Source organism: Chiloscyllium plagiosum, unplaced genomic scaffold (assembly GCF_037043375.1).
Source record: "Chiloscyllium plagiosum isolate Xiang-an unplaced genomic scaffold, Cpla_swu_hap1 HiC_scaffold_16, whole genome shotgun sequence".
NCBI classification, from domain to species: Eukaryota; Metazoa; Chordata; class Chondrichthyes; order Orectolobiformes; family Hemiscylliidae; genus Chiloscyllium; species Chiloscyllium plagiosum.
Window position 1 is genome coordinate 57714733 of NW_028270154.1, and position 13343 is coordinate 57728075.

At 41.6% G+C, this 13343-nt stretch overlaps 1 protein-coding gene across 2 annotated transcripts in view; it reads right to left on the minus strand.

Moving 5' to 3' along the window:
• Window positions 1-13343, minus strand: part of stk10 (serine/threonine kinase 10) — a 111916-nt gene that overhangs the window by 65627 nt on the left and 32946 nt on the right. For both annotated transcript variants that reach the window (XM_043703803.2, XM_043703802.2), the window contains exon 2: window positions 12873-13037. In XM_043703803.2, the coding sequence (XP_043559738.2) occupies window positions 12873-13037 (165 nt within the window). The remainder of the gene's footprint in view (window positions 1-12872; window positions 13038-13343) is intronic.

Consider the following 13343-nt stretch of genomic DNA (forward strand, 5'->3'; position numbering starts at 1 on the left):
CTACCTAGTTTATATCTAGTATGGCAGTATAGCAAGTCTCAACATATATGTGGCTCAAAATCAAAGCGCACACTGAATTTACTGTGGGATGTCTTAGTAAAATAGAGGGAGAAAAAGAATTAATGACAAAGTATCTAGCTGGCTGCCAACTGCATCTGCTTAATTAGAATTTTTACAGCACTGTTTAATACAACTAGAAGCGCCAAGTAACCCAATTTATTCCTCACTTGACGCATTCGCCAGATGCACTGTGCCAAACATCGCTCAGCCTCCAACCACCAAATCAAAGGTGCTGCTAGAATTATGGTATTTAATTTTATTTGAAACAAGAATTTTTGATATAAATGAGCACTTATGAGATCAAGTCTACACATGTGCAACCAAGCTCTCTGGAAGTAACAGCCACTGTTCTAACTAGCATCTTAACCCAGATGAATAAAGCTTTCAATTTATAAACAAGTGAGGTGTATTCATCATAGTCACATAACTACAGAGGGTGTGGTAGAAATCATATTTCAATAACTGAAACACATGCAATAAGATACACTTCCAAATCAATTAGTTTAGGATGCAGGAGACGGGATCAGTGGATTGGCTTCCTGTAATTGCATTGCTAAAAAGCAGCTCCCTTTCCATAACAATGGAACCATTCAAATAGGAATCTGCAAATCTACGACAGGGACAGTGGGACAATCAAAGCAATATAAACATCATTTGACTGCACACAGACATGACTTCGCCACAAATCAAACTGAAAGTGACTGTATAAAAAGCTTATGTAGGTAAGCCACCCACATGGTGTTTGTATCCTGCAACAATGAATGGTGGCCAGAATTAGTGCATGGGTCATCAAAACATGAATTTGCTTCACATTTGCCAAGGCTGCAATGAGAAGGAAGCATAGCTATACCTGTTTAAAGAGAAACTTTCATCTCTTCCATCTCTGTCATGGCCAATGTGAATAGTGACTTTAGACTTCTTACATTTGCAGATTAGCCAATGGTATATTATCAATGCAGAAAACTCATTTCACAATGGTGGAAGGTTCATACTTGAGAAATTGAACAGAAGACTAAAGCATCTTCAAATTAGTTCATCATTTGAGCATCTCAATTAAAAAAAAACACTGTACCCCAACCGAGGCACTGCAGAGAGCAGATAATGATGAGAACTTGATCCTTTAGTTATTGACACTAAGTGGAATCACAACAGAGAGAAAAAGGGTTCCAGGCTGTACCCTCAAGCAATTTTCCAGAAAAGCTACTGGCGAAGAAAGAGAATCAACTGAGTCCTTGGACATGAATACAGTGTAGGTACAAGTACTGGAATCTCCGACATAAGCAACAGCACAACTGTCCAAGGTATCATACGCCAAGTTTACAAATGCAATCCAGCTGATAGTTGCTATCTTATGATGCTTAGTAATGCAATGTCAGTGCAGCAAAAAGCATAAATGAGCTCATCTTGTGCTCCATGACAGAGATTTAATAGTACCTGATCAATTTTAAAAAAAGAAACTTGCAAAAATAACATTAAAAATAGAACTAAAATTACATCTATGGAGAAACTGAGCTGCTGTACCTTCCAAAACTCTTATTAGATTCAGCTGTCAGGGAAAATACAGTAGAAAGAATGCAAGTCATCCTCGCAGATGGTGGCCTGAAGCAGCTGCATGCTCACCCAGTGAGTGGCCCCTGCAGAAATCGGCATTTATTTTCTCCTCAGGTTCTTAACTAATCAGGAAACAGCACGAGAAAGGAAGGTTCACAATCTCACTTACTTGCTACCATTGCATGCATTATTTTACTCCTAATCCTTCTTCCATGAAAGCTGTAACTTTCACATCTCATCCCTCAGATACCATTTCCAACCCAAAACCAGAAAAACTAAAATTAATCTTCATATCCGAAATTTACATCAATATATAAAAACTAAAGAAAACAGAAGTGGCAGGGGAATGTAAACAGAAGCAATACAAACTTCTATTCACAATTTCTTCCTCAAAAAGTATGAAATGTCTTCCGGCCAGTTTTTTTTAAAAACGATTTTATCATTTCAATCAAGTGCATAAAAGAAAACTTGCAGTCAGCAACCAAAAAACTTACACACAAGGGCAGAGCAGTAGATGTGATCTATATGGACTTCAGTAAGGCGTTCGACAAGGTTCCCCATGGGAGACTGATTAGCACGGTTCGATCTCATGGAATACAGGGAGAACTAGCCATTTGGATACAGAACTGGCTCAAAGGTAGAAGACAGAGGGTGGTGGGGGAGGGTTGCTTTTCAGACTGGAGGCCTGTGACCAGTGGCATGCAACGAGAATTAGTGCTGGGTTCACTACTTTTCGTCATTTATATAAATGATTTGGTACAGAGTCCGAGTCATAGAGATGTACAGCATGGAAACAGACCCTTCAGTCCAACCCGTCCATGCCGACCAGATATCCCAACCCAACCTAGTCCCACCTGCCAGCAACCAGTCCATATCCCTCCAAACCCTTCCTATTCATATACCTATCCAAATGCCTCTTAAATGTTGCAATTGTACCAGTCTCCACCACATCCTCTGGCAGCTCATTCCATACACGTACCACCCTCTGCGTGAAAAGGTTGCCCCTGAGGTCTCTTTTATATCTTTCCCCTCTCACCCTAAACCTATGCCTTCAAGTTCTGGACTCCCTGACCCCAGGGAAAAGACTTTGCCTAATTATCCTATCCATGCCCCTCATAATTTTGTAAACCTCTATAAGGTCAGCCCTCAGCCTCCGACGCTCCAGGGAAAACAGCTCCATCCTGTTCAGCCTCTCCCTAAAGCTCAAATCCTCCAACCCTGGCAACATCCTTGTAAATCTTTTCTGAACCCTTTCAAGTTGCACAACATCTTTCCGATAGGAAGGAGACCAGAACTGCAAGCAATATTCCAACAGCGGCCTAACCAATGTCCTGTACAGCCGCAATATGACCTCCCAACTCCTGTACTCAATACTCAGACCAATAAAGGAAAGCATACCAAATGCCATCTTCACTATCCTTTCTATCTGCGACTCCATTTTCAAGAAGCTATGAACCTGCACTCCAAGCTCTCTTTGTTCAGCAACACTCCCTAGGACCTTATCATTAAGTGTATAAGTCCAGCTAAGATTTGCTTTCCCAAAATGCAGCACCTCGCATTTATCTGAATTAAACTCCATCTGCCACACCTCAGCCCATTGGCCCATCTGGTCAAGATCCTGTTGTAATCTGAGGTAACCTTCTTCGCTGTCCACTACACATCCAATTTTGGTGTCATCTGTAAACTTACTAACTGAACCTCTTATGCTCGCATCCAAATCATTTATGTAAATGACAAAAAGTAGAGGGCCCAGCACCAATCCTTGTGGCACTCCACTGGTCACAGGCCTCCATTCTGAAAAACAACCCTCCACCACCACCCTCTGTCTTCTACCTTTGAGCCAGTTCTGTATCCAAATGGCTAGTTCTCCCTGTATTCCATGAGATCGAACCGTGCTAATCAGTCTCCCATGGGGAACTTTGTCGCATGCCTTACTGAAGTCCATATAGATCACATCTACTGCTCTGCCCTCATCAATCTTCTTTGTTACTTCATCAAAAAACTCAATCAAGTTTGTGAGACATGATTTCCCATGCACAAAGCCAAAGCCATGTTGACTATCCCGAATCAGTCCTTGCCTTTCCAAATACATGTACATCCTTTCCCTCAGGATTCCCTCCAACAACTTGCCCACCACCGAGGTCAGGCTAACTGGTCGATAGTTCCCTGGCTTGTCCTTACCGCCCTCCTTAAATAGGGGCACCACGTTTGCCAACTTCCAGTCTTCCGGCACCTCACCTGTGACTATCTATGATACAAATATCTCAGCAAGAGGCCCAGCAATCACTTCTCTAGCTTCCCACAGAGTTCTCGGGTACACCTGATCAGTTCCTGGGAATTTATCCACCTTTAACCTTTTCAAGACATCCAGCACTTCCTCCTCTGTAATCTGGACATTTTGCAAGATGTCATCATCTATTTCCCTGCAGTCTAAATCTTCCATATTCTTTCCCACAATAAGTACTGATGCAAAATATTCATTTAGTACCTCCCCCATTTTCTGTGGCTCCACACAAAGGCCACCTTGCTGATCTTTGAGGGGCCCTATTCTCTCCCTAGTTACCCTTTTGTCCTTAATAGATTTGTAAAAACCCTTTGGATTCTCCTTAATTCTATTTGCCAAAGTTCTCATGTCCCCGTTTTGCCCTCCTGATTTCCCTCTAAAGTATACTCCTACTTCCTTTATACTCGAAGGATTCACTCGATCTATCCTGTCTATACCTAACATATGCTTCCTTCTTTTTCTTAACCAAACCCTCAATTTCTTTAGTCATCCAGCATTCCCTATAGTTACCAGCCTTCCCTTTCACCCTGACAGGAATATACTGTCTCTGGATTCTTGTTATCTCATTTCTGAAGGGTTCCTATTTTTCAGCCATCCCTTTACCTGCGAACATCTGCCTCCAATCAGCTTTTGAAAGTTCTTGCCTAATACTGTCAAAATTGGCCTTTCTCCAATTTAGAACTTCAACTTTTACATCTGGTCTATCTTTTTCCATCACTATTTTAAAACAAATAGAATTATGGTCACTGGCCCCAAAGTGCTCCCCCACTGACACCTCAGTCACCTGCCCTGCCTTATTTCCCAAGAGGAGGTCAGGTTTTGCACCTTCTCTAGTAGGTACATCCACATACTGAATCAGAAAATTGTCTTGTACACACTTAACAAATTCCTCTCCATCTAAACCTTTAACATTATGGCAGTCCCAGTTGATGTTTGGAAAGTTAAAATATCCTACCATAACTACCCTATTATTATTAGATAGCTGAGATCTCCTTACAAGTTTGTTTCTCAATTTCCCTGACTATTGGGGGGTCTATAATACAATCCCAATAAGGTGATCATCCTTTTCTTATTTCTCAGTTACACCCAAATAACTTCCCTGGATGCATTTCTGGGAATATCCTCCCTTAGCATAGCTGTAATGCTATCCCTTATCAAAAATGACACTCCCCCTCCTCTTTTGCCTCCCTTTCTATCCTTCCTGTAGCATTTATATCCTGGAACATTCAGCTGAGCCATGTTTCCATAATTGCTATGATATCCTAGTCCCATGTTCCTAACCATGCAGAGTTCATCTGCCTTCCCTGTTAGACCCCTTGCATTGAAATAAATGCAGTTTAATTTATTAGTCCTACCTTGTCCCTGCCTGCCCTGACTGTTTGACTCACTTCTGTTCTCAGCTGTACTAGTCTCAAATCGATCTCTTTCCTTACCATCTCCCTGGGTCTCACCCCTCCACCTTACTAGTTTAAATCCTAAGCTGGTCTAGCAAATTTCCCTGCCATTGTATTAGTCCCCTTCCAATTTTGGTGCAATCCGTCCTTCTTGTACAGGTCACTTCTACCCCAAAAGAGATTCTAATGATCCAAAAATGTGAATCCTTCTCCCATACACCAGCTCCTCAGCCATGCATTCATCTGCTCTATCCTCCTATACCTGCCCTCACTAGCTCATAGAACTGGCAGTAATCCAGATATTACTACCCTTGAGGACCTCCTTTTTAAATTTCTGCCTAACTCTCTGTAATCTCCCTTCAGAGTCTCTCCCTTTTCCCTTCCAATGTCGTTGGTTCCAATGTGGACAATGACCTCTTGCTGGCCCCTCTCCCCCGTGAGAGCATTCTGCACCCTCTCAGAGACATCCTTGATCCTGGCACCAGGGAAACAACACATCATTCTGCTGGCCACAGAAATGTCTGTCTGTACCTCAGACTACAGAATCCCTGAACATAATTGATCTCTTGGAAGCCGACGTACCCCTCGTTGCATTAGAGCCAGTCTCAATACCAGAAACTTGGCTGTTTGTGCTACGTTCCCCTGAGAATCCATCACCCCCTACATTTTCCAAAGCAGCATACCTGTTTGAAATGGGTATATCCACAAAAGACTCCTGCTCTAGCTGCCTACCTCTCTTACCCTTCCTGGAGTTAACCCATCTATGTGACTGTATCTGAGACTTTCTCCCCTTTCTATAACTGCTGCAAATTCCTCATCGCTTCTATTTGTCTCTCCAACCGATCCACTCGATAAGATTTGCATCCAACAGCATTTATGGCAGATATAATCCGCAGTAACCCTTAAACTCTCTTTAAACTCCCACATCTGACAAGAAGTACATAGCACTGCAAAGGCCATTTTTGCTCATTCACAATCTACAGACCCAGAAAATAACAGTCTTATTCCTCTACAAACACTGCCCCAGGTTAAATTAATAGCTATGGCTTATATTTTAAGTTTAATCAAGAGGCTTATCTCCAAAAACATGTAATCAAGAAAGAATCCACTGTACCCACTAATGCAACCTCTCTTGGACAGACTTAAAACAATTAACTTATCTGATTCTGTGCTTTGAACTTTGCCCAACAGTTCCTCCAAGATTAGTTGTGAAATTCACTGTTTGTTAATTTTCCCAGATGCACTCCGATGTCCAGCGATACAAAAATTCAAACAGCAAAGGCGGTAACTGTGCAGGTTTTCGCTCTCTCTCCTGAACAGGAGAGTGGGATATTTTAAAACAAGTTAATTTGCTCTGCTGACCTCCAGGAAATTGGATGTGGTGGGATGTCTCTGACTCTCAGGTAGATTGTAAGGAAGTTAGATTCCCGTCTCTTGGCATTCAAAGCAACTTGCATGGCCATTTCCTCATTGTTCAAAAACCATTCACATCATCATCTGCTACTTACATTTTCATCCCCTACTCAGAAATCAAAAAGAACATTACAGTTGGAATTTGACTACTCCCTGTAGGTAAAAAGAACTATTTGTAACAGATTTTACCATTAAGGGATGATTTACATTATATTGTTTCTGGAGATGGTCAGGTCACTGCATTATGTCTTGAGTGGCATGTGACAGTGGGGGATGGCTGGGGGTTATCTTGTGGGCATTACTGACTCTGATATAAAAAGATTGTGTGTAAGGAAGGAATGCTTCCTTTGTTCAGGGAGAGCTCTGACATGACTCTTCAAACCCTGTGAGGTGTGTGTTAAAAGCTCCTCCAGAAAGTTTGTACTTTACCGTGCTTAATAACATTTTGGTTGTTCACAGAAGTTGGCGTATTGCAGTTGCATCAAGAGTGTAAGAAGCCCAAGGAAAAAAGAACTTAACATTAGTAAATCTGCAGATGACACCAAAATTGGAGAGTTAGTGAACAGCGATGGAGGCTACCTCAGAACAACGGGATCTTGATTAGATGGGCCAATGGGTCGAGGAGTGACAGATGGAGATAAATTTAGATAAATGTGAGAGACTGCACTTTGGAAAGGAAAATCAGGGCAACACTTACACACTTAATGGTAACGCCCTGGGGAGTTATGCTGAACGGAGACCTTGGACTGTGGATTCATAGTTCCTTGAAAAAGAAGTCTCAGGTAGATGAGACTGTGAAGGCAGTGCTTGGTATGCTTGCCTTTATTGGTCAGAGCATTGACTATCAGAGTTGAGGGGCCACACTGCAACTGTACAGTACATGGGTTAGGCCATTTTTGGAATATTATGTACAGATCTGGTCTCCCTCCAATCAGAAGAATGTTGTGAAACTTGAGGGTTTAGAAAAGATTTACAAGGAAGTTGCCACGGTTGGAGGATTTGAGCTAGAGGGGGAGGGTAAATAGGCTGGGACTGTTTTCCCTGGAGCATCAGAGGCTGAGAGGTGACCTTCCAGAGGTTTATAAGGTTATGAGGGACATGGATAGGGTGAATAGATAAGGTCTTTTCCCAGAGGTGAGGGAGCCCATAATTGGGGGTGTAGGTTTAAGGCGAGGGGAAAGATTTAAAAGGGACCTAAGGGGCAACCTTTTCACTCAAAAGGGTGGTGAGTGTATGGAATGAGCTGCCAGAGGAAGTGGTGGAGGCTGGTATAATTACAACATGTAAAAGGCACCTGGATGGACATATGAATAGGAAGGGTTTGGAGGGATATGGACCAGGTGCTGGCAGGTGGGATTAGATTGGGTTGGGATATCTGGTCGGCATGGACGGGTTGGACTGAAGGGTCTGTTTCCATGCTGTACATTTCTATGACTGTATAGCTTTCCCCTCTCACCCTAAACATATGCCCTCTAAGTTCTGGACTCCACAGTCCCAGGGAAAAGACGTTGCCTATTTATCGTATCCATGCCCCTCAATTTTGTAAACCACTATAAAAGGTCACCCCTCAGCCTCCGACGCTCCAGGGAAAACAGCCCCAGCCTGTTCAGCCTCTCCTCAAAGCTCAAATCCTCCAATCCTGGCAACATCCTTGTAAATTTTTTCTGAACCCTTTCAAGTTTCACAACATCTTTCCGATAGGAAGGAGACCAGAACTGCAAGCAATATTCCAACAGTGGCCTAACCAATGTCCTGTACAGCCGCAACATGACCTCCCAACTCCTCTACTCAATACTCTGACCAATAAAGGAAAGCATACCAGATGCCATCTTCACTATCCTTTCAACCTGCGACTCCATTTTCAAGGAGCTATGAACCTGCACTTCAAGCTCTCTTTGTTCAGCAACACTCCCTAGGACCTTATCATTAAGTGTATAAGTCCTGCTAAGATTTGCTTTCCCAAAATGTAGCACCTCACAGTTATCTGAATTAACCTCCATCTGCCACTTCTCAGCCCATTGACCTATCTGATCAAGATCCCGTTGTAATCAGAGGTAACCTTCTTTGCTATCCACTACACATCCAATTTTGGTGTCATCTGCAAACCTACTAATTATACCTCCTATGTTCACATCCAAATCATTTATGTAAAAGACAAAAAGTAGAGGGCCCAGCACCGATCCTTGTGGCACTCCACTGGTCACAGGCCTCCAGTCTGAAAAACAACCCTCCACCACCACCCTCTATCTTCTACCTTTGAGTCAGTTCTGTATCCAAATAGCTAGTTCTCCCTGTATTCCGTGAGAACTAACCTTGCGAATCAGTCTCCCATGGGGAATGCTGTCGCACGTCTTACTGATGTCCATATAGATCACATCCACCACTCTGCCCTCATCAATCCTCTATTTCTTTTTCAAAATCAAGAAATGATTTCCCATGCACAAAGTCATGTTGACTATCCCTCATCGGTCCTTGCCTTTTCAAATACATGTACATCCTGTCCCCCAGGATTCCCTCCAACAACTTGCCTACCACCAACGTCAGGCTCTCTGGTCTATAGTTCCCTGGCTTGTCCTTACCACCTTTCTTAAACATTGGCACCACGTTAGCCAACCTCCAGTCTTCTGGCACCTCACTTGATACAAATATCTCAGCAAGAGGCCAGCAATCGCTTCTCTAGCTTCCCAGAGTTCTCAGGTTACCTGATCAGGTCACCTGATCAGGTCCTGGGGATTTAGCCACCTTTACCCATTTCAAGACATCCAGCACTTCCTCCTCTGTAATATGGACATTTTGCAAGATGTCACCATCTATATCCCACCAGCCTATATCCTTTTCCACAGTAAATACTGATGCAAAATACTCATTTAGTATCTCCCCCATTTTCTGCAGCTCCACACAAAGGCCGCCTTGCTGACCTTTGAGGGGCCCTATTCTCTCCCTAGTTACCCTTTTGTCCTTAATATATTTGTAAAAGCTCTTTGGATTCTCCTTAATTCTATTTGATGCTGTCATCCAGTTAATCGGGGAGTACTCTTGACTTCTACCTTGTAGATGGTGGTTAGGCTTTGGGAAGTCAGAAGGTGACTTACTCAGAAGATTCCTAACCTCTGATCTAGTGTAATTACAATATTTATCTGACAAGTCCAGTTCTTCAAGTGGAGGTCATGGGGCAATATATTGAGAATTCCAAATGGTTGCTTGCATGAGAATCAGAAGGCAATCGGGATGTGTGCCCAATGCTAACAGATGGGACTAGAGATTTGGGATATCTGGTCGGCAAGGACGAGCTGGACTGAAGGGTCTGTTTCCCGTGCTGTACATCTCGGTGACTCTGTTATAGGCAACATGTCACTAACTACTATTTTTTATTCATTTGTGGGATCCGACGTCACTGGCTGGCCAATATCAATTGCCCATTCCTAGATGCCCTTGAGAAGGAAGTGGTGAGCTGTTTTCTTGAACTGCTGCAATCCACTTGCTGTGAGTTGATCCACAATGTCTTTAGGGAGGGATTCCAGGATTTTCACCAACTAACCGTGAAGCAATGGAGACATATTTAAGTCAGGATAGTAAGTGACTTGGAGGTGGTGACGGTCCCATGTATCTACTGCCCTTGTCCTGTTAGATGGAAGCAGTCATCTGTTTGGAAAGTGTCTGAGGATCCTTGGTGAAATTCTGTAGTGCATCTTGTAGATAGTACACCCTGCTGCTACTGAGCATCAGTGGTGGAGGGATTTCTGCCAAGAAGAATTGTATACTTTCATTTTCTATTCACTGTTCGCTACTCCCTTTCAATCTCTGATAACTGTACTTTTAGCTGTTTAGCCTCCATGCTCTGGAATCTTCTCTCTAACTCGCACTCTCTCTTTAAAGCAATACAATGTAGCAAGATAGTCGTCACCTATTTCAATGTCTTTTTATGCAGTGCATCAGATTTTGTCTGATATAGCTCCTCTGAATGGTCTTGGAATGTTTTACTGTATTAGAAAGTGTTCTTACAGATAAATGGCCCAAACCCATCCACAGAAACATTAATAATGCTCTCAAAGGAATCACAATACAAGATTTGGAAAGCACTGGTTGGTGCAGCTAAATACATGGTAGTAAGGTCAAATATTTAAAATCAGGATTCACAACAGATCAGTATTGGGGGTGGGTTCAGATATTGCAATGGTTTTAGTACGGTCTTACATTAGCGATGTTTTGAGAGAGCTGGGGCCACAGAAGAAATTTAAAACAAGTTGATTCTTTTAAAATCAAACATCACTGTAGTGGTGTTGAATGTAGCTTAGCAAAGGGCTGATGCATGAACAGGGCTCAATGTGAGATAATTTACAGGAGTTTTGAGTGCCTACAAGTTTTGCAGGACCGACAGTGGACTGATAGCAAGAAGAACATTAGAAAGTCATTCCTAGAGAAAACAATGGACTGCATGAGCGTGTCCAACTGAGCCAAGACAGGGGTAAGGGAAGAATAGAATTATGGACATATGGAAGCAGGCACCATAGTGACGGAGCAGGGGTGTTGGATTAAGGTTAGAAGCTCAGGTCAAAGTCACAGAATGTAAATGGTCTAATTCAGCCTGAGTGACCAGAGTCATCAGCATGACTCAAACCTCAGATATCCTATTTAGTCATTTCATCCACCAAGATGATTTACATAATATTTATTGCTCACAAAACTAAAGTTCATTACTACATTCTCTGTTACGAATTTCAAATTTGCCACTTTTCTTTGCTCATGGTCATGGAATAAGGTATGGAACAGAGTTGCCTTTATTCAGCTGTCATAAATATTTACCACCATCAACAAGGAAAACATCGGTCTTGGACTTGGTTTGAATCATCAAAAGCATGAAATTAATTTTGGAAAACACAAATCAGATTTTTAAGTATTCATTTTATATGTCTGCCTTTTGGTCTGTACATTTTGTCATTAATTTGAAAAACTCTGATATGCTTGAAAGTGCATTTCTTCCACGTTCGTGCCTGCATAGTCCATGTTGAGAATTGATTTGCAATGGGATATCCATGATACAACAATTTAAAAAATCCAGTGTAAAGGGCATACACATGTATGTGCACTTTAAAACTGTAAACTTTATAATATAACTTGTATAGGATTTGAGAGCACAACTCAGACAGAGAAAAGAATGTTTTTCACAACCATCGGGCAACCCAAGTGCTTTCCTACGGTTAAAGTACTATTGAAAGTAGTCATGATTCTAACAGAGAAAACAGGTCATTTACACACAGAAATCTCCCACCAACAAGCAATTTATTCAAAATATTGATCCAGGGATAAATACTAGCTCTAACACTGAAACATTTGATTGGTACGCCTTCTACCAGCTTAAACATTTGCACCCTTCATTAATTATGCAAAATCCTAACAGCAGGTACGATCTACAAGCTGCGCTCAATTAATTTGTCTCCACAAGCTCCTTTCAAAAAACCATCTTTCCCACATAGAACAGACAAGGGCAACTTACACAAAGGACCTTAACTTCCTATTTGTTCCAAGTCAGGAGAGAAATATCCACATTTGATATTTCTTTATTATCAAGTTAAAATTCTTGAGCTCCTTTCCTAACAAGGTATCTACACCTCATGAACTGCAGCAGTTCCAGAAAGCATTCACCATCAACGTCTCAAGCAAAACTAGGATAAACACTGGCTGCAGTAATTGGAATAAGTGCTGTGGAGTGTTATGTGATAGGAAAGTTTGGTGAAACTGAAAAGAAACTACAAGATGTCGAAAAATCTGGTGATAACATCCAAGTATCTGCACAATATAACATTGAGGAAAGAGAACCACCTACTAGATATTAATGAGATATGGATGTTGAAATGGGTGTGTGGAGCAATGGAAAAGCTTGAACAACTAGTGAACTATTTGTTCAGTTTTAATTAGGTACTAGTTCAGGTAGCTCAAAAATCACCAGTGTTCTGCTGTACCATGTTCAATTGATAAAAATCCAATAATTTACTCAAAACATGACCACATTTCTGTGGAAAATAATTCAGGAAGATAAAATATGAACAATTTAAGATAACACATATTTCTGCAGCCTTCATCAGCATCTTCTCAGGGACTGACAGCATGATCTCCATCTATGCCACAATAAATAATAACTTCTTCAGAAAAAAAAGAATTCTACATCTTACCCATAACTTATTCTCATAAAAGAAGGCATCCAACTGTTTAACAATGTAAATATGGTTGCATGAGGCCAGAATCTCGATTTCTACCATGTAATCTTCAAGCTCTTCTTCACTCTTCACCTCAATAACCTTTGCAGCCGCCAACTCTCCAGTCTCTTTGTTTATGGCCTGGAAGAGAAATAAAACTTATTTTCATCCACGGTAACTATGTAATGAAAGATGATAAATACAAAATTCACTCAACACCAGTTCACATTGCTAAGTTGAATCCGTATAAGATTTTAACAAATACATAGTGACACTGTATGCCTGCAATTTTATTGCACAGTTTCCAAAGCAACAATGGTAATGTGTGGAAAAAAAAATTAGGCCAAAATTTGTTGTAGCTGGTGAACAAAGAACACCCACCTTGACAACACACTTTGAACTGTAACTAACTCGTAGCAACGTCAAGTGCAGAATGCCCGTAGTGTT